At 60.6% G+C, this 25106-nt stretch overlaps 1 protein-coding gene across 1 annotated transcript; it reads left to right on the top strand.

Annotated features, from left to right (window-relative positions):
• Positions 1-11537: 11537 nt before the first annotated feature.
• On the top strand, positions 11538-24588 carry NGFR (nerve growth factor receptor). Its single transcript, XM_068418820.1, has 6 exons — positions 11538-11632; positions 15285-15426; positions 19841-20200; positions 22562-22805; positions 23471-23631; positions 23809-24588. Exons 1-6 carry the CDS (start codon positions 11591-11593, stop codon positions 24108-24110), a joined length of 1251 nt encoding a protein of 416 aa, XP_068274921.1. The 5' UTR covers positions 11538-11590; the 3' UTR covers positions 24111-24588.
• Positions 24589-25106: the final 518 nt, after the last annotated feature.

Below are 25106 nucleotides of genomic sequence, written 5' to 3'. Positions count from 1 at the left end.
CAAAGCTGCTCCGCTTCTCCAGATCTGGGTCATCTGGTCACGGCGAGGTCTGAGAGCTGGTTGAATAACTCCAGTGCATCTTCCACCGTGGGGAAAGATAACAGCGATCCCACCCTGCTTCTCTGGAGCAGGTTGCATATGGGGAGAGAAGGGAGACAGCCAGCGCTGCTCGAGGCCATAAATTAACCTCAGGGTTTCCTAATGGGACCCTGATTTATCTCCTGCCTCTGTCTGAACTAATTGAGTTCATTCCACTCGGTGATTCATGCCATGGAAATGGGTTCCAGAGAAAATGGGACCTCAAGCGGCTTCAGCAAATCCCTCGCTTTATTAGCCAGGGAGCCGTAATGCTTTTAAAACGAGGAGATTTTCAAAAGCAGCAGCCAGCCCCCGGCCGATCAGTCACTGCCAGTGGCCACAGCTCCGGTTTCAGCCGCCGCATCCATCCCTTCCCCAGCCGGGGCTGCCAGCAGGACCCAGAGGACAAAATAAGGAGCTCTGTGGCCCCCAGCCCTGCTGGGGGAGGGGAGGAGGTGGCTTGGGGACTCAGCTGGCCACCGGCACCCCAAAAGAGGTGGCAAAAGGGTCCCCTGCCCCTTTCCATGCCAGGGGATGGGGAGGGAGGTGGGGGAAGGAAAAGCCACCCTGAGCTGCTCTTACCACGCTCTGGTCAGCGCAGGAGGCGAACCAGGGGCTCGGTTTAATTCCCTGTATCCACACACTGGGATGCTCGTCCCCAGCTCTGACCCCCAACTCAGCTGAACACCCAGCCCCCAGGCTCACCCCCTGCCCACCCTCCTCCTCCTCCTGCCGGCTTTGAGATCATCCCCCCAAACCTCCCGGCTTTCCCCAGCCGATTCCAGCAGAAATTCAGCCAAAACCCCGAGCCCAGGCGGCTGCGGGGCCGACGGCTCCCCCAGCCCTTGGCTCCCGGGGGTTTGTTTGTTGTGCTGTTTGTGAGCGGACACGGGGGAAGGCTTTTGGCGACAGACACGCAGACAAGCGCTTGTTTGCTCTCAGCATGTCTCGTGAGTCCCCGGGGAGTCTGAAGGCTCGGCCGCGCAGCCCGCGCATCCCTCCCCTGCTCCTCCGAGGCAGCGAGGATGGGGCTGTGCAGCCCTTCAGACCTCGGAGCAAAACCACCCGCGGATTAAAGAGATGTTAAATCCTCCTGCCCCCGCGTTTCACCATCCCACGGTGCTGCAGAGCCCCCCTAGCCCAGCGCGGGACCTCCCCAGGTCACCAGACCTCAAGGGGTTGGAGGGATCCACCTCCGCGTCCATCCAGCCCCTTTTAGAGCATCCCGGGGCTCTTTGCCTTGGCCACACCACGGCCACCAGCACCTCCAGGAGCTGCTCACCCCAAAGCAGGCTCTGGGTGGGTTTGCTGCTCTCCTGCTCGGTGCAGACACCGGCTGCGTTCCTGTATCGCCCTCATGTTATGGACCTCATTAAAACCCTTCTAGAAGCCAGAATAAAATTGCCTTTACCAATTTCCTCCCTGTCCTCGGCGTTGTTTACTCACTCGGAGGATTCCAGCAGGTCTGGAAGGCCCGCTGCCCCGCGGAGACAGCGCTGCTCGTCCCAATCACATTACCCTTATCCAATCGATCTTCATTTCTCTGACCTTTATAAAGCTCTCGCCCCATTTCCAGCGCACAAGACGTTTGCAACGGACGGTTTCCTTCCCTTCCCTCCTCGGCTCAGCTCTTCCCCAGCCGACTGCCCAGCAAAGAGCCACTAAACCTGCCACAACCCCTGAGGAAATGGTTAATTAAAAACCCCCAAACATTCTAATTGAGTTTATTGAGCTGATGGGGCAGGAGCTGGGCTGGGCACAGAGCTGTAGGCACCACGTGCGTGGGGTACGTATGGATGCTGTACGTGCTGGGTGAGCAGAGGTCAGTGCCCGGAGCCCAGCAGCTCCCACCCAAGAGGGGAGCGGGGGGCAGCTCCCAGCCCCCTCCCGCAGATGCTCTGGGCTTTGCTGCGAGGGCCGGCGGCTCATTTGCATAGGGAATGAAGGCAGCAATTAGTTTACCTCATCAGCTCAGCAGACTGGGAAATGAGCTCCCTTCTGATTCAATCACAGTTGCTGGGAAGAGGCTCCAGGGACACGGGGGTGGGTGGCTGCTGCACTGAGCACCCACTCCAGAGCCACACCAGCCCCAGTGTAACGGGGACGAGAGACACCGTCCCAGTCAGCCCAGTCTCACACCAGTGAGCTCAGCCTTCAGCGCGCGCCCTCCTCATCGCCAGCTCATTCCTGCCGGATCCCACATGGACGAAGCCTCAAGCAACCACTTTGCTGGTGCAATAACTTGGACCCAGCCCCAGTTTAGCATTTCCCCATGGAAATGGGGGCGAGGGCTCCGGCTTCACCCTCCCGTCGAGGGAAGGGGCTCCCCGGGGGAGAGCAGATGCTTTCGCCCACATCTTTCACCTCCAGCCCGCTCCCTCCCACAGCACAGAGCAGTAATTCTCCTTGAAGGTTTATTCCCCGCAGGAATATTAATGAGCCTGGCAGGCGCAGAGAAGCCCCTCTCCCCATCACGCTCCCGGGAGGTTCACCTTGATGAGCACTTCACTGCGGAGCAGCTCTCCTGCGGGGAGATGGATGGAGATGCGTTTCTCCCAACTGCATCACTGCTGGTTAATGCATCCAGCCAAGCCCTGGGAAGGACCCACCACAGCTCTGAGGCTCCAACCTTCAACACTTTCCAAAGGGTAGAGTAAAGAACTTGTAGCTTTCCAGAAACCCCCCAACAGGAACAACAGCCCAAGGACACTGGGAAAAGTTTTGGGTTTATATCAGGTGCAATGCCTGTGCCCTCCCAGCAGCAGCTCCTGTCTCCCATTAGCCTTAAAAGTCCTTAATTCAGCCCAGCTGGGCCCAAACCCTGCAGGGCTCCCCACCTCCGGGCTCACTGGGGTCACCAGCTCAGGCTGGGAAGGTCCTCAGCATCCTCCAAACTGGGGGATTCAGGGAAAGAGTAAGGGGATGGGTCTCTATCTGGTGACACAAAGGCTTAAACCCCGGGTTGTCCCCAAACCAGCCTCCTGGGGATGTCTGAGGACAGGTGGAAGGAGGGGTTTGGGGTCTGGCCATCCAGCATCTCCTGGAGCAGCACGTGGGGCTGCAGCGGGGGATCACGGCTCCGCTGGCCCTCCAGCCTGGCTCCCCCAGTGCTCTCCAGGCAGAACCCCTCTGGTTTCCCACCTCTCCTCGCAGCCCTGCGATGCCACCCCCTCTTCAGCCCCCTCCACCCTCCCCGGGAGGTTTCCTGCCCCGATTCTGTGCACGGATGCGCAGAGGAGACGAAAGGGAGCGGATGCTGCAGCCGGGGTGCTGGAAGCCGTTGCCATAGGGACGGATATTCCTGGGCTCCTCTCCTTCCCCCCCGCTCCCTTTCCCTGTCTCCACAAGGAGCCTGATTTGGCAGCTCTGCCAGGGTGAAGTTCCCCCTGCACCAGGGGAGCATCAGGCTGCCGTGTCGGAGGGATGGACGGGGTCTGCCGGCGAGAGCGTGGATGGGAGCACGGAGGAGGCAGTGAAGGGAAACGCGGCCAGACAGCCCCCCAAAAGCCACTTCCCTCAATGAAAGCGAAGGTTTGGGCTGCAGAAACCCCACACCGACCCCTCCTTGTCCCACAAGGTGGAAGAGCATCCTCCAACCCAGCCCAGGCAGGGCAAGCCCAAAGTCACCCCAAATCCGGAGGGGGGAAGCACAGGCAGCACCTTTTGCCCTCGCTAAAGGCAACGGGAAAGGGCCATCCATCAGGGAGATGGGGCTGGAGGAACCACATGGTGATCTGAGGAGCGGGGCCGTCGCGGGTCACTCGAGACCCCCCTTTAGCTGACATCATCGACAGCATCATTATCCTGGGAAAACCGAGGCAGCTCTCTGGATCTCTCTCTTTCCCCTTAAGTGCTTCAAAATGTTTTGCATTTTAATCAAAAGCAGAGGGGACAGGAGCCCTCGGACACCGCAGTACCCCGCTGTCATGGGCTACGTGATTTGGGTGTGTAAAAGGAGAAAATGGGATTATGTTTGACCTCCTTTGGCTCAGGTTTGCCCCACGGCCACGAGAGCAGGGCACCGTCGGGCACCCGAGGGCTTTAGCTGCTCCATGGTCAGGCACTGCGGGGAGGGGTCCGAGTTGGTTGGGGGGCTGTAATCTGGTCACATTTATTACCTGGCTTTGAGGAAATCTTGGAGAAAAGGCTTCATTCGGCCCCGGGAGGAGGGATTCATCATCTCCCTTTTCCGAGCAGGGAAGGGGTGCTGGGCTGGGTGATGTCGGGGGGCACCGGGGTCTCTGTGGGGATGGAAGGTGTGGGAAGAGCATTTCATCCTCCCCGGCCCCACTCAGCGTCTGATGAAGATTTCACCAGCGACTTCAGAGAGAGCAAAACCGAACAGGGGACTTGGGGGGGAGGGAGGAAAATAAACGGGGCTGGAGCATCGCAGCTGCTCTGCACATCCCCGGCAGATGACAACCATCAGACCAGCTCACCCCCTCGCCCCGGTGCTGCCGGAGCTGCTCCCCCCTGGACCAGCCTCACGGAAACCTCGTCACGCTCCAGGAAGGGGCTCGGACTCCCCTCCCCAGCCCCTGCCCTGAAGCAGCCACCCCCCGCTTCGCTCGCTGCCAGAAATGCCTGGAAGGGGGAAATGAAGGTGATTTAAGACCCACAACCTTTCGGGCCGGTGCCCCGGGGGGAGCGATGGGCAGCGGTGATGGATCTTGCTGTCGGAAGAGGGACGGGACGGGGCCAAGCCGCGGGAAGCGGCTGGTGCAAAGGGGCAGGTGGCCACAGCGGGATGGTGGCCAAGGCGTGGGGGAATATGGCAGCAAAGGTTTTTGGGGAGCAAAGAGGGGAATCTCATCCCTAGATGGGAGCCTCGGCTGTTTCCTGACAGGCAGGAGCAGGGACAGAGCTCTGCTGCCAAGATGCCCTCTGGGTTTTCGGAAGCTTGACTGGGGAGGGATGTGGGTGCCCTGCGGCTTGTTGCCCAGCTCCAGCAAAGCTGAGCGACCTCCCAGGGCTGCACTGGGTGGCTGGATGTCCCTGTCCTCACAACAGCCTGCCGGAGCGCCCATACAGAGCCTGGAAACAGCCCTGGGACCAGCAGAACAGAAAACACCCTCGTCTGCCAACAGACATTTCCAGTTTCCCCAGTTAATAAATAGAGCCCTGGTCTCTCTGAGCACTTGGCAAATAAACAGCTTCTCTTTCCAGATATTGGTGAGAGAGGCAAGGACCAGCTTCCCTGCTTCACAATGGGGAAACTGAGGCACGGCAGAGCTAGCAGGTGACATTTCTAGCACAACCACTAATCTCATCCCAGCTTGGTGGGGGCCAGATGCTGGGAGAAGGGAAGAGGAAGGCAAAAAACCCCACTGGATCTTGTCTGGGCTACACACGCTCTGAAAAACAGTTGGAAAAGAATCCTACAGTTGGACTAGATGGTTGTTGTAGGTCCCTTCCAACAAATATTCTATTCTAATCTATCCCATCCTATCCCTATCCTATCCTGTCCCTATCCTTATCCTATTCTACAACTAAGCATTGAAGCAATTAAAATAAATGTCCACTTCCAAAATAAAAATTAAACCAGCAAAAAGCCCAGCTATGAGTCAAGGAAAAAAAAAATACCCCCCCAGTCCCGCTGCAGCCTGCACCTCCTGCCTTGCTCCGTCCTTATCAACGCCACGACAGATTTGACATTCGTTTCCTCCTAACAGCAGAATTCTTGATCCATCAGCAACAAAACTGAATCAATCAGTTCCCAAAAGCCGGGCTGGTGAGAAGAAAGCCAGCCCTGCCTCTGGCATGTGGAATCAATCAATACCTTAAGCAGAAAAATATTGATAATGTTGCTGCCGCGGACATATTTATGTCCTTTATTATACGTGCCACGAGGAGTGATTTTTCTCCCCGCTGCCTGGCCCTGCCAGTGTTATTTTAAATTGCACAAAATCTTGCTTCTTTCTCAGGGATGGAAACCACGGTCTATTTTTACTGTCTCAGGATTTTGCCGTGGCTCCATCCCGAGGAGGGATTGAGTTTCCCGGCCATCGTGGTCTCCGCTCGCCGGAGATTCCTTCGGTCCTTATAAGGACCCAGAGATTCATCTCGGCCGCTGCCATGAATCCCCCCTGCTGCAGTCAGGGTGATGGATCATGCTGGAAAGACAGTTAAAGAAAGAAAAAAGGGAAGGGAGGGAGGCTGGGAGCCGTCAGGCTGGGGATCAGCAAGTCAAACAGGGAGGGGAGGATGGAGAGAGGCATTAGGAGAAATTACAGGCGTGGAAATCAAGGAGCGTAACCAAAACCAGACAGGGACACTGTGATACCAATGGTAATCAGGGTTTTTGTGAGTTTGGGGAATGCTGGATCCTTCCCACCCCGCAGCTGAGCTTTTGGGATGCTTTGAGCCTTCCCCCAGGTAGGTGCCCAGCAGCGATTTCGGGCCACATCCACACCTTGAGGGTACCTGGGGGCCAAGACCCGAGGGGAATCTCAGCTCAGGAGCCCCCGAACAGCACCGGGGTGGCCCTGTAGCCCCAGTCACACAGCACCCGGCCACGTGCCCCACATGTCCCTGAGCCCTTCAGTCCACCCCACTGCCATGCCCATCCCCAGTGCTGAGGATCATCCTTCCCTGATCCTCCTGCCCCAGCATCACTGACCCCGGGGGGCTGCGTCCCTCCCAGGGACCCTCCTGTGGTTTGATCCTGGCCCAGCGTCATCTCCCACCCCGAGCCGGGAGGGCGATGTCTGACCCTCCCGGGTGGGATGCCGTGGTCCAGGATCCCCCACGGGCATCACTCCCCGCAGAGCACCGACGCTGACTTTTTAGAGCTCTCCCTGTTTTTCGCAGGCTGCATCCGAAGCACCGCGCAGGAAGGATGAGCGGGCACAAGGCTCGAGTAAGGGAAAAGGGGGAGGTATCAGCAGCGGCCCCTCCCCGGCTCTCTAAATCAAGAGAGCAGTTTTCCCCTGAATGGTAAAACTCTGCCATGGGCGTACGAGCCCGGAGCCGCCCGGCTTTTACTACGCTTCAGCCGGGGAAGATGCTGGGCAGTTTTTAAATTGCGGTTCGAGATGGAGCTGATCTCCCCATCCCTCCGCCACGGAGAACAAATGGGTGGTTTCGGGGCTGGCAGAGGCTCCGAGCAGCTGGTGGGAGCAAAGAGCTCGCCCGTGCGCCTGCTGCACGAGAGCTGACCTTGGCCTCCATCCTTAAAAGCTTTTAAGCACCTAAAATCCCATCGATCGCAGGGAGAACCAGGAGCCCAAGGACTGGGGGAGCCCTCAGCTTCCTGCTCTCTAGACGTGGGCTTGGCTCCTGCCAAGTGGCCCAAGGTGCAAACTTCTCAGCAAAGCTGGCCTGCAGAGCTCAAACAAAATTATTTCTTCTCCACTTTTTCCCTTTTTTCATTGAAAAAAATATAATGATATAATGACTTTTCTAAAATGTACCTTATTGCCATGAATTCCTCAGAGACCGTCCACCGAGGAAAGCTCCGACAGCTCCCGAAGCGAAGCCCCTCGCTGAAGTCAGCAGCGATAACCCCACATCGCAGCACGTAACCCCAGAGCCCCATTTCCACCCCAAATCTCCTCCCTTTCCCCCTCCAAAGGGACTTTTCCCAGCACAACATGGGCAGCGCAGGGTCCCCCTCACCTTCTCCCAGAGCAGCTGGGCTTTGCCACGCACCAGGACCCATCACCTGCTCCGAAAACCATCCCAGCCCAGGGTCACAGAATCACAGAATCACAGAATGTTAGGGATTGGAAGGGACCTCGAAAGATCATCTAGTCCAATCCCCCTGCCGGGGCAGGATTACCTAGACCATATCACACAGGAACGCATCCAGGCGGGTTTTGAATGTCTCCAGAGAAGGAGACTCCACAACCTCTCTGGGCAGCCTGTGCCAGTGTTCAGTCACCCTCACCGTAAAGAAGTTTTTCCTCAAATTTAAGTGGAACCTCCTGTGCTCCAGCTTGCACCCATTGCCCCTTGTCCTGTCAAGGGATGTCACTGAGAAGAGCCTGGCTCCATCCTCTTGACACTTGCCCTTTACATATTTATAAACATTAATGAGGTCACCCCTCAGTCTCCTCTTCTCTAAGCTAAAGAGACCCAGCTCCCTCAGCCTCTCCTCATAAGGGAGATGTTCCACTCCCTTAGGGTCACAGGGGCCCTTTCGCTCCCCCAGGGGCTTTTCCTCGCAGCCCTTTATTATGCTCTCGGCCCTGGCCGTGAACAGCCAGGATGATATTTTCCTAATGTGTATTATTTATTCATTGTTATTTATAACTTACCATTACTGCGTTACTGTCTTTGTCGGGAAAGTAATTACCTGTGCTTTTTAGTAAAATCAATAAAAAGTTTGAAGGCAGGAGCTCGCAGCGAGTGTTTAACTTGTGCTGTTTCTGAGGGCTCTGGTGGGTGGAGGAGAGGGGGGAAATCACGGTCTGGGCTTACTCGGACACCTCTGGCCTTTGGCAGCCGCTGGGGGAAGACCTGGGTGAGCCTGAAGAAAGATAACAGGGGAGGGAGACGGTTGCTCCAAGCATGCTGTGTGCTCTGCCCTTGAGAGGGGCTTCATCAAATATTTCACCAAGGTGTAATTAGGGTTTTGCTAATTAAACCTTCACTTTTAGGGAAGGAGGAGGCACGCCGGCGCACGGCTGTCTCTCTCCCTGGCAGTGATGCAACCAAGCAGCCGGGACCCCCACGCTGCCCCTCCGGCGAGGAAACCCCCCCAGGCGTGACCCCCCCAGCCTGAAGGGAGGTCGGGAGACAACAAGAAAACCAAAAGCCCTTTTTCTTATCCCAAATGGGCAGCTTACAGCCAAAGCGCTCCCCAACTTGCCCACAGCCAACACCGCACCAGTCTCTGTGGCATCATCCTGCCGTGGCACAGCGGGACCGGCAGCATCGCCAAGACCCAATTTTGTCCCCCCCTCAATGGCCACGAGCCACCCCAGGAGTGTGACCAGCCACACTCTGGCACACAGAGCCAATTGCGGGTAAATGTAGCTTTGGGGTGACCTTCGGGGTTGCAGAGAGTGTCATCTTCCCCCAGCAGCTAAAAGGATGCTCCCCCAGCAAAAAAAAACCCTGGAGCCTCTGGTTTTAATTCCGAGAGGTGACAGGAGACTTTTAAGAGGCTCTTTGTCATCTCATGGAGCCAGGAAAGGGACACAACCTTTTTGGGGCAGGGGGGGAAAAAAAATAAAGCATGTGGGGTTTTAATGAAAAGCGCCAGCGAGTCCCTTCACCAAAGGAGCCGCGGAGGGTTCGGATGGGAGCAGAAGTTTCCACTTACCTTCGCTGGCTGCCGGCCCAGCCTCGTGCAGATGCAGCCCAGCTGAGCGGCCGTCTGCCGGGCTCGGCTTTGCGTCCCCGGTATGGGGTTTTTCCTGGGGTGACTCCCGTGGTGGCATCTGGCTGTTGTGCAGCACCCGTGCTCAGGGGGGTGGCAGGGAGGGAGGCTTGGGGACCGCTTGCCCCAAGCCCTGTGTCCTCAGCAAGTGCATCCTGCGGTGGGAGAGGGGAAAAAACCCCTGTGGGGTGGAGGGATGTCTCGAAGGGGCCAAGGAAAGCAGCGGGGTTTGCCACTGGCTGTGGCAGAACGGCAAAGGCAAATTAATTGCGGGAGAGGACACAGACTCAAGCTGCGCCAGGGGAGGGTCAGGTTGGACATTAGGAAGCATTTCTTCTCAGAAAGGGTTATTAGACATTGGAAGGGGCTGCCCAGGGAGGTGGTGGCGTCACCATCTCTGGAGGGGTTTAAGAGAAGACTGGACATGGCACTTAGTGCCCTGGTCTAGTTGCCATGGTGGTGTCAGGGCAATGGTTGGACTCGAGGATCCCAGAGGGCTCTTCCAACCTGACTGATTCTGTGATTCTGTGTGTCTGCAGCCAGCTTTGCCCCGTTTCCAGCCATCGGTGTGTTAAAAAGAGAGCGGGACGCTTGGCTTAGCGCTCCCCTCCCTGCCCACGCGACCCGCGGGTGGGCATCCCGCGCCCCACGGCCCCACCTGGCCCCGGCATGGCTTTCTGGCCGGCAAACCCAGCGCCATGTGGTTCGCACATGTGTTCCCGCGTCTCCGTGCCAGAGAATAAACGGCAGCTTTGGCTTCGGTTTCGTCTCGTTGAAAGGCAAAGCTGCGATCGAGGGACTTCCCTTAGAGCCCTGCCCGGCAGAGCAGCGCGAGCCGGCCGGGAGCAGCCGACCTCGTGCGCCTCGGGAGGTCGATAATTCCCTTTTCGAGAGGAAATCCAGCTGAGCTGGGGGGAAGATGTGACCCAAGGGAGGAGCTGCCATCAGGAGCTGAGGGGCTCAAATGGAAAGCCTGGACCGAGCATCACTACAGGGAACCCCAAAAGATCTGCAGAGCCCGGAGGCACGAGGAAATTCCTGGCGTTGGCAGGACACGAGGCCAGATCCACTGTGCAGCGGGCAGTCGGAGAGGGAAGGCGTCTCTCCTCCATCCCGGCCGCAGCAGCTGCCCCAGGGGCCAGTGACAGCGTGTCTGGGCCGTTTCCAGCTCCCCGCCCTCACCAATGCCACCAGAAAACCCACCTCATTGTTCTGGTGAGCCCCACAAAGAGCGTTTCTGGTGCTGACACACCAAGGCATGGACCTCGCCAGGATGAGGGAAAGGCCATGACATTTCCAACCTCCGTCACCGTGGGGTCTGGGCTGGGCAGGACGCCAGGCAGAGAGATCCTGTGAGAAGCTGTATGCCCTGAGGCAGAGGAGAGCAGCACGTGGGGAGCAGGGAGATTTTAGGCACCAAAGGACATCAATATGGGAGGTTTTTTGTAAACCCAAGGATGGGTTCACAAAGAGGAGCTTCAGCCACCGCAGCATCACCTGTGTGCTCCCCGCTGGGGGCTCCTCCGTGTCACCCAGATGGCTGTGACAGACCTTGGGGTCTGGGTCCTGGGGGTGTCACCAATCCAGGCACCCGTGGGATGTTGTCCCTTGTCCCATGCAGCCAGAAGAGGTCTGGTCACCCCAACCCAGCCATGGCCACTGACCTGCCTGGAGCCTCTCGTGGGGGCTGCCCTATCATTAACAAATGATGGTGACAGGCAGAGGGCTGGAGCGAAGCGTGCAGGGACAGATGGACGTGGGCATTTGAGGGGATGGAGAGAGATGGAAAGATGGATGGACAGAAGGATGGATGGATAGAAGGATAGACAGATGGATGGATGGACAGATGGATGGACAGCAGAGGAGGGTGCATGGAGCCAGATGGATGGGTGTGAATAATTGAGGGGGTGGAGAGGGCTGGATGGAGACCAAGCGCACCCCGAAAGCGCTTGGTGAGAGGGCGGTGGGGGGCTGGGGGGGTCCGGGCTTTGTGTGCCGGCGGAGGAGGGTGCTGGCTCGGCCGCTCGCCGTGATGCTCCGGGGGCGGAGAGGAGGAGGAGGAGGAGGAGGAGGAGGGACTTGCAGCCCTTTTCTGGCTGCCGCCGGGGCGGCGGGCGGCAGAGGGAGGGCAGCCCGGCCGCGCACCGGCTCGCAGGGGGGTCCCCGGCCCCGCCGCCCCCGCGCACCATGGCCGGGCTCCTGCCGCTGCTGCTGCTCCTGCTGCCGGCGGTGAGTGCGGGGCGGGGGGTCCCCGAGGCACCGGGCGGGGGTGGGATGGAGGGTCCCGGGGTGGAGAGTCCCAGAGGCACCGCACAGGGGTATTGGGAGGGTCCCGGGGGTCCGAGGCTGGCAGACACGGAGGGTCCCCCACGGACCGGGGCGCAGAGCCCCGAGGGTGCGGGGCGGGAGGTGCCGGGGTTACGGGGCCGGCAGAGGCGGGGGTCCCTGCAGTGCGGGGCTGGAGGGGCCCGGAGGCACCGGGCTGGAGTGGGGGGAGGAGGGCGGGGGGCCCGGGGGTGCCAGGCAGAGCCCCTGTGGGTGCAGAGGGAGGGGGGTGGTGACAGGCGACCCCCAGGGATGGCTTGTGCAGCCCCTCTGATCCCGCCGCACCGAGCTCTGCCATCCCTTTCACCCAGGAATAAAGGACGACAGAGCCCTCAGTCAGGAGGCGAGGAGGGGGTAGAACCCACCCACACCCCTGTGCCCCCATCTCCTGCCATCCCACTGCCCCAAAGTCTCCCTTAGACCTTCCCAGCTCCAAACTCTCTGCCCAGAACGAAGGACAAGACCCTCTTCCCCCTGACACAAGCCCCGGGGACGGGCACAGCCTCGGCATGTGCCGGAGACAAAACTTCGGGGCACGGGGGGCCGGGAGAGAGGGAACCCCTGGGGCAGAGCAGCTGGGTGGGCACATGGGGATGGACCCACCAGCTGGGGCAGAAACAGGGCTTTTGTTGGGGGAGGATTTGAGGGGGGTCCCAGAGGTTTCGTTAGGCAGCAGGACACCACTCGGGCAGGATATTAAAGCCGGTGCTTTAGGGGTTTCGTGCAGAGGCTGAGGAGGAGAGCAGCATTTGCAGCTCCAGCATGGAGAGTCTCCTTTCCCCGTAAATGCACGGTACCGGGCATGGGACCCGGCTGGCCAAGCTCCCCAGGGATGCTCGTGGGTGGCAGGAAAGGCAAAAGCTGTCCCAGCCCTACGGATTCAAAGGATTTCACCCCAGGGAATTACCCACCTCGGGCAGCCCCCCGCCTGCTGCAGCAGGGCCAGGCTTCGGTGTCCCCCGAATCCCCGCAACCGCCTCCCTGGGTCAGGGCTGAGCCCAGCCGGGGCACCCGCTGCCTTGGGGCTGGATTTGCCCCCCCGGGATTACACCTGCCGAGCCGGGGGGCTGGGGGGTGTGTATGGGGGGAGCCCGGCAGCTCCATGAGCCCTCACCCAGGCACGTCCAGATGTGCACCCACAGCTGTGGCCGCAGCCCCGGGGCCACCCCAAGCCCCGGCACCCCGTGTTCGTTGCTCTTTACCTGCACTGCTCGGCCAGTGGCTGCACACGGGAGGAGGCAAAGCCCTCCCAGTCCTGTGTGCCAAGGGCTGGCCGGACCCGCAGACCTCAGACGTGGCTTCCTCCGCTGCCCAAAGTTTGGGGACTGCTCGGAGCCAGGGGTTTGGCCTTTCCTAGACACGCTGCTTCGCCAAGAAACGCGGAGCCCGTCTGTCAGGCTCGCGGGCGGTTCGGATCCAGGCTTGCCGCTGGGCTCCTCTCCAGCTGTAGCATCCCCTCCCTTCCCCACGCCGGTGCGAAGGGATTTTCCGTGCCAGGGCTCCGGAGCTCATGGTGCTGAACTCCCGCTTCACATCGCTCCCTCCGAGGCCGGCTCCTCGACCGGCGGCATCTGCTAGGACACAAAAACCCACTGACACCCCTCAGAAAGCAATTAAAAGCTTACAGAGGTGTTGCTCGCCCCCTCCCTCCGTGCCCCCCCTCCTCGGTCCAGCTGTCAAAATGCTTTATGGTGTTAATACCTGCGGCTTTGTCAACAGGAGTTGCGTTAATAACATGCACATTGCAGCGGGTTAATGCAGACCATGTGCCCGTCCTGTGTGTTAATCTTTATGGGGGTTTCAGTGCTCAAGATGCAGAACTGAAAGGGAAATGCAGGGGGGATGCAGCACCTGGGACTGGAAGTTGCATTTTCTACGGCATTTAGGAGGACAGAGGGGGGAAGGTGGCAGGGGGGGAGGCATTGGCTGCTCCTGGCAGCTGTATGGGGAAGGGATATGTGGCCAGAGGGGGTCTCTGGGGTCAGCTGCTGGGGGTCCAAGTGTCACACGGAGGAAGCGGCGCAGCCGGGTCCCATCCCCACGGGCGCACGGAGCCGCTCACAGCTGCCTGCGGCGTGGGAGAGCTGGCTGCCGCCGGCCCCAGCTGTGCTGCCCCAGCCTTCCCAGCGCTATTTATAACCAGGGATGCTCGGCTGCTCCCCCAGCCCCACTCACGGCTCCTGCTCCCCCAGCCACGGGGAGATGGGAGGGGGACAAACCTGCAGGTCAGGGCTGCAGGGGATGGAGCAGCGGGGCGAGCTCCAGCCGCGTTTGCCACAAAGCCCCGCGAGCCGGATCAGGCCCCCAGGAGACGCACGCAGCCATGAGCCCCTTCCTCACCCCCAGACCCATTTCCCAGCTGTCATTTGGGGGTGCTGGGAAGCCCACCCCCCCCCCAACCCAAGCCCTCCTGCCTGCCCAGCTGGGGCCCAGAGTCTTGGAGCGGGCTGCCAGCCTGGGCTGGCGAAGCAGCACCAAGGAGGAGAGCAGAGCACACGCTTTCCAGCGCAGGGTAATTGGAGCACTTTGTCATTCAGATGCCTATAATTGGCGCTGCATTGTCTCAGCCGGGCCGGATGCTGCCGGATGCTGCACAGCGAGTTCATAACGCCGCATTGTGCGAGGAGGCGGCCAACTGGCTGACGAGGCATCCAGATGCACGGGGAGGGGGAGCTCCTCCGAGCCTTAGCCGAGTTTCTTCCCCGAAAATCAGACTTAGTTGGATGGCAAAGGGATGGTCCAGCCTTGGAGCACGCCTGGGAGGGAGTGAAAGGAGCCTTGGCAGAGCTCTGCTCACCCCGAGCATCTCGGCAGCCCAGCACCCAGGCAAGGAGGCTTCCTGCACCCCATGGCCCGGGAGGAGAGGGGTTTTGGGGAGCAGCCGCCCTGCAAACGCACCCACTCCCCAGGCTGCAGAGTGCGTGTGCAGGGTGGCTCCGACCCCACCGCTCGTGGCACGTTTATTGCTTCCACATGTGACGACAGGTTTTATAAGCAGAGACACTTACTTCCATTAGATGTTAACGTTGCTGAAGCTCTTGGTGCTCCCTTCAAAGTCTCCATGTCCATTGTGGGGGATGATTTCTGATCCCTGCATGCGGAGCTGCCGCCGCCGCTCTCCAAACCCGGCGTTGGGGCCAGCAGGTCTCCCTGCCACCAGCCTGTAGGCAATGCCCTGCCTTCCCCCAGGCTGGGAAGGGCTGAACCCTTCAGGATGGTAAAGCAGCCTTAGAGGAGATGGCTGGGGTGAGAGACAAGAGCAAACAGTGCTGTAACCCTGCGGAAAAGCCCACATCCCCCCCGAAAATACCCACGAGCCTGGACTGTGGAGACACAGGCTTTCCTGACCTCCCTCCAGCTCTAGGTCTCAGCAGGGGCTTTCCTGTGAGCGAGTTTTCCATTGGAAAATCATTTCTCCCAAGACCTGTATTTAATGTGAGCCCCTTCAGCCCTGACATGGGATGTCCACCCTAGAGCAGGACCCTACACATCCACCTGCCCTTGCAGGGATGGTCCCATAACAAGGGTCACCTCCCACCTCCGTTTTCTCTCCCAGGGACCCGCCTGGGGCTCCAAGGACAAGTGCTTCACCAAGATGTACACGACGAGCGGGGAGTGCTGCAAAGCCTGCAACCTGGGAGAGGGGGTGGTGCAGCCCTGCGGGGTCAACCAGACCGTCTGCGAGCCCTGCCTGGACAGTGAGTACCCGCTCCCCTCCGTGGAGCACCCCAGAGGGGCTGGCACGGGGTATGGGGGGGGTTCAGGGACCGTGAGCGTTAGCAGGCACTCGAGGCTCCCCGTGTGCATCCTCTTTCCCTCCTGGCAGTGTTGCCTGGGCACGATTTGGGCTGTTTGCTTCAATCTTCCCATGCGCAGCCCCACGGTCCCAGGCACAGCCCTTGCCCAGATCAGCTCCACCCCACACGCAGCCTTCCCAGGCCACCCATCTCCGCGCCCACACCAGGGTCACTGCCAGCATCTCCCCAGAGCATCAGCCCTGCAAATCCCAGCCATGGATGCAGCAGCTCTCCCTGCTTTGGGACCCGTTGGCTCCAGGCACCTTCACAGACCCCCCTTCCAGCCCCATTCCCCTTCTGATGGCTTCCTGGCCACCGTTTGCCTCCAAAAAAATCCCCCTCCCCACACTGACTGTGTGTCCATCTCTGATCCAGCCACAAGGACGTCTCCACATGAGCCACCTGTATTTTTTTTCCCTTTTAAAACCTTGTAACGGCTGCAAAATAAAAGCAAGTTTGAGAGGGGGAGAAGCAAACGACGTAGCAGCATTTGACAGCAGCAAATGAAACTGTTCCCCTCTTCCCCCAAGAGAGGGGGGAACAGTTTTCTCCCGGCCAGCTCCAGGCACGTTGCCTATGTCAAATGCTTCATAAATGTCGGTCAGAGATGTGTGCTGGAGACCTGCTTAAATGCTTACAGATGAAATGGGCCAACTAGTACAGTTTAAACAATACCATGATAGGCATAAGCAATCTGCCCCTTCAATTTTACTGCTGCAAAAACCTTTGAAGGCCTGAGGACAAGTATTTGTAGGGAAAAACTGTGCCAGCCAAGCCCAGAGTGCTGCGGGATGTGATCTGAGAGGAGGAAGGGACAGAGCATGGCTTGGGGGGAGCAAAGAGGAGGCAAAGTCTGGAGGAAGACGTGGTATAAGCAGCGCCAGCACGGAGCAGGGGACGGAGCAGTGTCAGCGCTAAAAATACCTCTGCTTTCCTGCAGGATCGATGAAGGGCGCTTACCCTCTCAGCCAGGGCACCCACAGTGCCATCTGTCCCCACGAGCCCTCCCTGCAGGGAACCTGGGGGCTCCAGCCCCAGGGTGCACAGGGCTGGAAAGCCCCAGGGTTGCTCTGTGGTCCCGGGGATGCTCGGGTGAGCCAGTGACCCATCACCTCCTGCACATCCAGGCTGGCAAATGGCTTGTGTCCCTGATTGCTTTCCTGGAACTGGGGGGATAAAGGGAATTTCCACCCTCCCTGGAGGACGTGGGATGTGGAGGTTACAGAAAGAGCAGGACCGTGCCCCGGGTGCAGTGCTGGCAGCCCGTGTGTCAGCTGGGGTGCAAGGGCCACTGCCCTGGTTTGTGTCCCAGCTCCTCCTGCCCAGCCCCACGCTCCCCCAGGCCAGGTGTTTGCCTCCTTGCAGGGGGGTTATCATCAGGCAGCAGCTCTGTTGGGTGAGTTGCTGAGCTGGAAAGCATCAGGACAAAAGGGTCTGGCTCCTTCCTCCAGCCCTGCGGGGGTGAGAGGAGCCAGGAGGAAGCACTGCAGCCCCAGAGCCTCCCAGCATCTCACCCAGGCTGAGAGCGAAGCCCCAGGGCAGCACTTTGTGCCTTGCTTGGCTTTGCTGCTGATGGTGCTCCTGCCCTCCAGCCCCCACTCTCTGTGCCTCAGTTTCCCCCACAGCCCTTCACCTGCCACCCAGCCCAGAAGCTCCCAGCCCCATCACCCCTTTCTTGGGGGTATCATTTGCTCTGTGAGACCCCACTCACTCACCCAGCAGCGTGATGCACACCCCAGGGCAGGATCAGGCAGCTGCCATAAGAAGCAGAACCAAGGTGGGGGCAACCCACTCCCCTCAGTGCCCCAAACCAGCAGACAAGCTGGGGAGCCACAAGCAAGGCAAAACCCTCCAAAACCTCCTGCTTTATACCCCTAGTCCTGCTCCAGCTGTGGTTTTTCACTCATTAGTGGCACATGGACTAATCCCCAGAAGCTCGTCAGCTGGAGCTGCTGGGTGGGGGCAACCACGGGGTGACCATGGGTGCTGCAAGGGGGCAAATGTTCCCCCAGGTCTTCTTTAAGCTTGCAGCGGGATTTCGGGCTGGGGGGAGAAGGAGACCCACAAACCCCATCGTCAGCCCTTGCTGGGATGGGGAGAGGGTCCTTTTGGTGCTGGGCTCCGGGTGCCGTGGGTGCTGGGCAGGTGCAGGCAGCCCCACGCTGCCTGCCAAGCGTGAGCCGGCGGGGAGGAATGCGGGCACGGCCCTGGGCCGCCGGCATCCCCACCTCCACCCCGGGCTGCCTCCGAGCTCTCGCCTTGGATGTCTTCCCGATTCACCAGCCAAATTGTTTTGCAAATAATTTGTTACAACCAAAGCCCCAGCCCTGCCAAAGCCAGAGGGGCCGGGGGAAACAGCCCCCACATTAGCCCAAATGGCCACTTGCTTTTTTTTTTATTATCATTTTCCTTCCCCCATCCCTTTGCCAGCCACCCCTGATTGCTGCCTCATGATTTATTTATCCCCCTCGCCAGCCTCCATCGCTGTGGGCGGGGGCCCTGGGTGAATCTCAGCTGTAATTGCTCAGCTCAGATACCTCGCTGCCACTGAAAATGTGCCCACTCAGCCGTCCGCCTTTCCTGGCCACTTCCCCGCTCTAATGGCTCCTATCAATAATTCAGAATAATGCAAAGGATGAGCCCAGGTTAATGGGAGCTGCGCACGCCAGCGGCCGGCCCCGCGCTGCTCCGGCTCCGCTCGCTCGGCCGGGCAGCGGGGCAGGGGCTCGGGGCCAGCGGTGCGGAGCGGGGTCATCCCTGGGGTCCTGCAGCTCCCAGGGCTGGCCCCGAGAGAGGAGCAGGACACCAGGACACAGGCACGGGAGGTGGCAATGTCACAGCTGTTGCTGCTCGGGGATCGCTGCAGCCACCAAGGCTGGGATGGCACCTCCGTCCCTCTAACCCTGCCCATCACCAGGGGCTCAGGGCTCTTCCTTCTCCTCTGTCATGAAAACAGCCAAAAATTAAGCACCAGAACAGCTCTGCCCTGAGCCTGCCCAGGGCTCGGTCCCTCCTTGGCCACCCAGGGCGGCTGGAGGCCACTGAGGGTGGGAATTGCTGTCTCCCGTGGTCATCCAAGAATTTCTTCACTGAAAGAGTCATTAGGCATCGGAACAGGCTGCCCAGGGAGGTGGTGGAGTCACCATCCCTGGAGGCGTTCAAAAAACATCTAGATGTGGCGCTTCAGGACATGGTTTAGCGGGCGTGGCGGCATTGGGTCAATGGTTGGACTTGATGATCTTTTAGGTCTTTCCCAACCTTAACAATTCGATGATTCCTCAGGAGACAGGCAGGTAATTAAAGGTTGGCACGTGGCTGGGTTGCCCTCCCGAGGAGCAGGGCTAGCAGAGGGATTGCACTTCATGTCCCTGACACCTTCTCCATCGGGGAGGCTGGACTTTGCCCTGATGTTTCAGACGAGGGGAGATGGGGCTGGACGGGAGGCAGGCGATGAGGCACAGCAGCTGTGCCCTCCAGGACGGGAGCTGCCCCCTCTTCCCAGGCTAAAAATATCTTCAAACACCTTTGGGAGCGGGGAGGGGGCGCGGGGGCAGCTTGCCGGGCTGCGGGAAGTCAGAGTCAGTCCGGTGGGATGAAACCGGAGAGCAAGAAGCCCCGGGGTCAGAGGAGAGGCAGCGATTAGTGTTGTAACCTCCTGTTCGCATCACGCCCCACGTCGGGGACACGTGGCCGAGGAGGGGGGCAGAGGGTGGCGATGCCCCAAGGGACCCCCTGGGTAGGATGTGGAGGAGAGAGTGTTTGGGATGCTGGGGAGCAGCGATGGCTGGAGGATGCTCGTGGGGACCATTTGGAGGTTGAAAATGGGGATGGTGCTCCGGCCAGGGCAGGGATACTCTGACCAGGGCAGGGATGCTTTGGCTGGGGCAGGGATGCTCCAGCCAGGGCAGGGATGCTCGCCCGGGGACACACGGGCACCAAGTGCTGGGCTGGGCACGTTGAGGGCAGCACCCAGCCCTGCCTGGGCTGTGGGAGCTCAAGGGCTGGATCCCCACGGAGCTGGGAACTGCTGCAGGAAGGATGTAGCTGTTAATGGGACGTGGAGCCTGTGGGCTGGGGGACGCTGGGTGGTGGTGGGGAGCTGTGGGATGGGGGGGACAGTTCTTCCTCTGGCCTGGAGAAGGGGGAAAATGGTGAAAGGGGAGATGGTCGCAGCCAGCAGCCGCTGCACGAGCCCATCTCCCCGGTCTGGCACCACTTGGTGATGGGATGAAGCCAGCGCTGGGGAGCAGAGTGGCCATGGGGATGGGGACGCCGTGCTGGGACCCTGCTCACGTCTCCCTCTGTCCCCTGCCAGGTGTCACCTACTCGGACACGGTGAGCGCCACGGAGCCCTGCAAGCCCTGCACGCAGTGCGTGGGGCTGCAGAGCATGTCCGCGCCCTGCGTGGAGTCGGACGACGCCGTGTGCCGCTGCGCCTACGGCTACTACCAGGACGAGGCGAGCGGGAGCTGCAAGGAGTGCCGGGTGTGCGAGGTGGGCTTCGGCCTCATGTTCCCCTGCCAGGACTCGCAGGACACGGTCTGCGAGGAGTGTCCCGAGGGCACCTTCTCCAACGAAGCCAACTTCGTGGACCCCTGCCTGCCCTGCACCACCTGCGAGGAGAACGAGGTGATGGTGAAGGAGTGCACGGCCACCTCGGACGCCGAATGCAGAGGTAACGCCGCCTTTGCCGGGGAGAGCTGGGTTCGCTGGGGCTCCTGTAGTGCTCCCTGCCTCAGTTTCCCTTTGCACCACAGCAATGGGGAGGCAGGGGCATGTCCCTGGGCTCGCAGGAGAGGAGCTGGGTGTCCAGTTGAGACCCCCAGCCCTCGGGCATTGCAGCGTGCAGCTTCCTACCAAGGCAGCATGTGCTTTGAGCCCAAGGGTCCAGGTTCTGCCCAACTCTTCCCAGGGGCTTCCCTGGCCGAGCTCCCAGCAGGCCACTGCTGCAGGTTCAGGCACTCTGGCAGGGGGCTTCTGGTGTCCAGGAACAACAAGTGGAGCCGAGAGGTTCACCAGCCTCCAATGCCATGCCTAGAGGCACAGAATCGTCTTGGTTGGAAAGGACCTTTAAGACCATCGAGTCCAACTGTTAACCCAGCACTGCCAAGCCCACCACTAACCCATGGCCCTCAGCACCACATCTCCAAGGCTTTTAAATCCCTCCAGGGATGGTGACTCCACCACTGCTCTGGGCAGCCTGTTCCAGTGCTTGACAACCCTTTCGGGGAAGACATTTTCCCTGATCTCCAATCTAAACCTCCCCTGGCACAACTTGAGGCTGTTTCCTCTTGTCCTATCACTTGTTACCTGGGAGAAGAGACCAACTCCCACCTTGCTACACCCTCCTTTCAGGTAGTTGTAGACATTGATAAGGAGTTTGTAGAACCATAGAATGGTTTAGGTTGGAAGGGAACTTTAAAGGCCACCCAGTCCAACCCCCCTGCCATGAGCAGGGACATCCTAAACCAGATTAGGTTGCTCAGAGCCCCGTTCAAGCTGACCTTGATCCAGGGATGGGGCATCTACCACCTCTCTGGGCAACCTGTGCCAGTATCTCACCACCCTCATCATATAAAAAATTTCTTCCTTATATCTAGCCTGAATCCACCCTCCTTTAGTTTAAAACTGTTACCCCTTGTCCTGTCACTACAAGCACTATCAAAAAGTCTGTTTGCTGCTGCCTGAGTCTTCATCCAGAGAGAACTTGGCAGCCGATGGGTTTCTGTTGGGAATTAACTGCCCTTAAGAGCCGGCCCCGCAGCCCAGGAGGGTTCGGTGCCCAGGGGAAGGGGGAGAGCATCATTCACCAGCAGCAGCCCCCCACCCTGCCAGCCCGCACCCCCAGGGCTGCCCCGGGCTGGGGACACCCCGGCTGCCCCTTGGCAGCGGCAGCAGCGTGGTTCCCTGCCCCGAGCGCGGCCGAGGAGAAAAGAGCTTTGTCCCGGCTGCCGCTGATTCACAGCACGGGGGGACGGCGCTTGAAAGGGTCGAGTAAATGGAGCCAGAAGTCAAGGAGCACAGGGGCAGCTTTGTTAGCCAGCAGCGGGGCCCCGTCGGAAACGGCCCCCGAAACGCCGCTCTGAAAGGGCAGCGGGGTCGGGGGGGGCCGCGGGCGGGAGGGCTGGCAGGGCGAGACACCACCCCCCCCATGGCACCCGCTCCGTCCTCACTGTGCTGATGGACGTGGCACAGCCCCCCAGGGTGAGCCCCTGCGGAGGGGTGCGGGGGTTTGGGAGGGAGCCGGCACCCGGGGAGGGGACGGGGCACCGTGGGTGAGAGCGTTCTCCCAGGGCAAGACAAGACGGATCCGCTCGCTCCGTGGGACACGCCTGGGTGCGGCAGGAATGGGAACGGGGTCCCCCCCAGACGGGGCCGGGCTGTGGGGTGCGTGGCAGCAGGCTCCGGGGCTGCTGGCAGGAGATGAGCCCGGCTCCATGCGAGCTGCGGAGGCAGCGGGGAGGCCGTACACGGGTGCTGTCTGGGGCCAGGGGACGAAGTGGTTTGCAAGGACAAGCCTGGGGACAAGGGGATGGGGCAGAGCTGGTGCCTCCTCACAGAATCCCAGAATCAGTGAGGTTGGAAGAGCCCTCTGGGATCGAGTCCAACCATTGCCCTGACACCACCATGGCAACTAGACCAGGGCACTAAGTGCCATGTCCAGTCTTTTCTTAAACACCTCCAGAGATGGTGACTCCACCACCTCCCTGGGCAGCCCCTTCCAATGTCTAATGACCCTTGCTGAGAAGAAATGCTTCCTGATGTCCAACCTGACCCTCCCCTGGTGATGCTTGAGGCTGTGTCCTCTTGTCCTATCACTAGTTGTCTGGGAGAAGAGGCCGACTCCCACTGCGCTACAACCTCCCTTCAGGTAGTTGTAGGCTGCAATAAGGTCACCTCAAGCCCCACAGCCTTTGGAAGAAGATCCCTGCAGAGATCATTGTCCCTTCACCAATTCCCTTGCCACAGCCCATCACAAGCCATGGCCGGCTGCGTGGCTAATTACTGTCCTTTCTTTTCCCCTCCTGCCTGGCAGACCTCCACCCTCGCTGGACAACACACACCCCATCTCTGGTGGGCTCCGACAGCCCCGAGCCCATCACCAGGGACCCCTTCAACACTGAAGTGATGCCCAGCACCCTGGCAGACACTGCCACCACCATCATGGGCAGCTCGCAGCCCGTTGTGAGCCGCGGCACCGCCGACAACCTCATCCCTGTCTACTGCTCCATCCTGGCGGCTGTGGTGGTGGGGCTGGTGGCCTACATCGCTTTCAAAAGGTGGGGGACCAAGGCAGCGCCGTGGGGTCGTGGCAGAGGATTTGGGTAGGGGGAAACAGGCTGTGTCCCCTCCTCTGAGGTCCCGCAGCTGGAGCTGTCACCAACAAGGGAGGGAAGGCGATCAGGGCAGGTGGGTAGGAGCTCAGTTTCCAAAAACGCATGAGAAATCAGGTGGTTAAGGGTGAAAGAGGGAGATGGGAGCAGGGTGGGGAGCCCTCACTGCACACACACCCCCCCCGCCCGGCCCCTGCTCGTTCTGGCACGCCGTGGGCGCCCGTCGGAGCCGATCACGCTCAGCAGCTCATCCCTGATGCGCTGGGTTTGCACCTGGCCCCGGGCACGCCAGGGCCGGCTCGGCGGCTCCCCGGGGCTGGAGGCACCCCCAGGGTGGGGGGGGACCCACAGGCAGCCCCAGGACCCCTGCAAGAGGGTCTGTTTTTGGAGCAGGTCCACGCAGAAGGGAGCCCTGCCCTGGTCCCTCGCGCAGCTCGGGAGCTTGATACCTGCTCGGCACCGATCCGGCCGCCGTGCTGGAGAGGTTGAGCCAGAGGCTGCAGGAGAAACATTTCTCCCTGGGAAAAGCGGTCACAAGAAAAGGGGGACAAAGCAAGAAAGGTGGTGCCAGCCTGGGGGATGTCACCGCTGGCTGTCACCTCTCCCTGCAGGTGGAACAACTGCAAACAGAACAAGCAAGGGGCCAACAACCGCCCCGTGAACCAGACGCCTTCGCCGGAGGGGGAGAAGCTGCACAGTGACAGCGGCATCTCGGTGGACAGCCAGAGCCTGCACGACCAGCAGCCGCCCAGCCAGGGCACCCAGGGGCCAGGTAGGGCGAACCGGGTGCTGCGGGGTTGGCAAGGGCACCCCGGGGTGGGCAAGGGCACCCCGGGGTGGGCAAGGGCACCCCGGGGTGGGCAAGGGCACGCCAGGGATGGGCAAGGGCACGCCAGGGATGGGCAAGGGCACGCCAGGGATGGGCTTAACGCTGCTTCGTCCTTCCCAGTGCCCAAGGGAGACGGGAACCTCTACACCAACCTGCCGCCCAGCAAGCAGGAGGAGGTGGAGAAGCTGCTGGGCAGCTCGGCAGAGGAGACATGGAGGCAGCTGGCCGGGGAGCTGGGCTACAAAGAGGATCTCATAGACTCCTTCACGCGGGAGGAATCGCCCGCCCGGGCTCTCCTGGCTGACTGGTCCTCCAAGGAGACGGCCACCCTCGACGCCCTGCTCGCCGCCCTGCGCAAGATCCAGCGCGGGGACATCGCCGAGAGCTTGTACAGCGAGTCCACCGCCACCTCCCCCGTCTGAAGGGTGGCCCGGGGTGGCCCCGCGAGGTCCCCGGCACCCTTCGCCCCCTCGCCTCTCCCCTCCCCGGCACCGAGAGCCCCAGAGGGGAGGGTGGGAAGGGAGCGGGGGCTCCCCGGGCTCCCCCAATTTACACTCCTGTACGCACTGAGCTCCTGCTTTCGGTATCGCCCCCTCCTAACGCCGCCTCTCCCCGGCAGCGGGATGGGTGCGGGACTCGCCCCTCTCAACACCCAGAGCCCGACTGATGCCAGAGCATCCTCTGCAGCCCTGTGAGGCTGGACAGATGGATGCAGGGATGAGCGCTGCACTCTCAGCCCTCTTCTCTCTCCCCTCCATCCCCTTCTCCTTTCCCTCCCTCCTCAGGGCTCTAGTTCTCCTCTTCCTCCTGCTCTTCCTCCTCGGCCCACCCCACCCCTGTCTCCTGCTCCCCTCCAATGCCCTGAAATCCAGCTGCTTCCCCCAAAACCGCCGGCGAAGGGCAGGGCTGGGCTGGGCGTGGGGAGAACCGGAGCTGCGGGGAGGGGGCTGGTCCCACGGCCAGGCTGCACCCAAGGGGGTGGGCTGGGGGCAAGGACGTGGCTTCCAGCAGCCCAAGATACACTGTGAAATTCGGGGGTGTGCAGCCCCCACGCGCACCCCACAGGGCTGCCAGCGTTTGGGCTCAGCGGGGAGCAGCTGGGACCACCCCAACATTGAGGACCAGACACCTGGGTGCCACCATCTCCCCAGCGCTGGAGCTCCATGGGGGCACATGGGATGACTAAAGGGCTGAAAAAGTGCCTCCCCGCAGCGGGGACACGACGAAAGGGCTCTGCTCATCCTTCCCCCAGCACCAGCCCTGGCATCCCTGCGCTGCACCAACCTGGGAGTGAAGCTACCCTGATGCCATCGCATTGTCCCTGCTCGCCCGCAGACCCGGCGGGGCTGGCGATCCCCACCCCCTGCTTGTAAGGGCTCCTTCTGCTCCAGCGCTGTGAAGGGGGGGCTCAGAAACAC

The sequence above is a fragment of the Nyctibius grandis genome, chromosome 26, assembly GCF_013368605.1.
Source record: "Nyctibius grandis isolate bNycGra1 chromosome 26, bNycGra1.pri, whole genome shotgun sequence".
Classification (NCBI taxonomy): Eukaryota; Metazoa; Chordata; class Aves; order Nyctibiiformes; family Nyctibiidae; genus Nyctibius; species Nyctibius grandis.
Note: the sequence above shows the minus strand (reverse complement) of the source record. Positions and strands in the feature narration are given on the sequence as shown.

Bases quoted from the DNA above. Each gene is read 5' to 3' on its own strand.
- NGFR (XM_068418820.1), top strand. From the start codon at position 11,591: ATGGCCGGGCTCCTGCCGCTGCTGCTGCTCCTGCTGCCGGCG. The intron at 11,633-15,284 runs GTGAGTGCGGGG...TTTCTCTCCCAG, and splicing joins TGCTGCTCCTGCTGCCGGCG to GGACCCGCCTGGGGCTCCAA. The intron at 23,632-23,808 runs GTAGGGCGAACC...CGTCCTTCCCAG, and splicing joins CCAGGGCACCCAGGGGCCAG to TGCCCAAGGGAGACGGGAAC.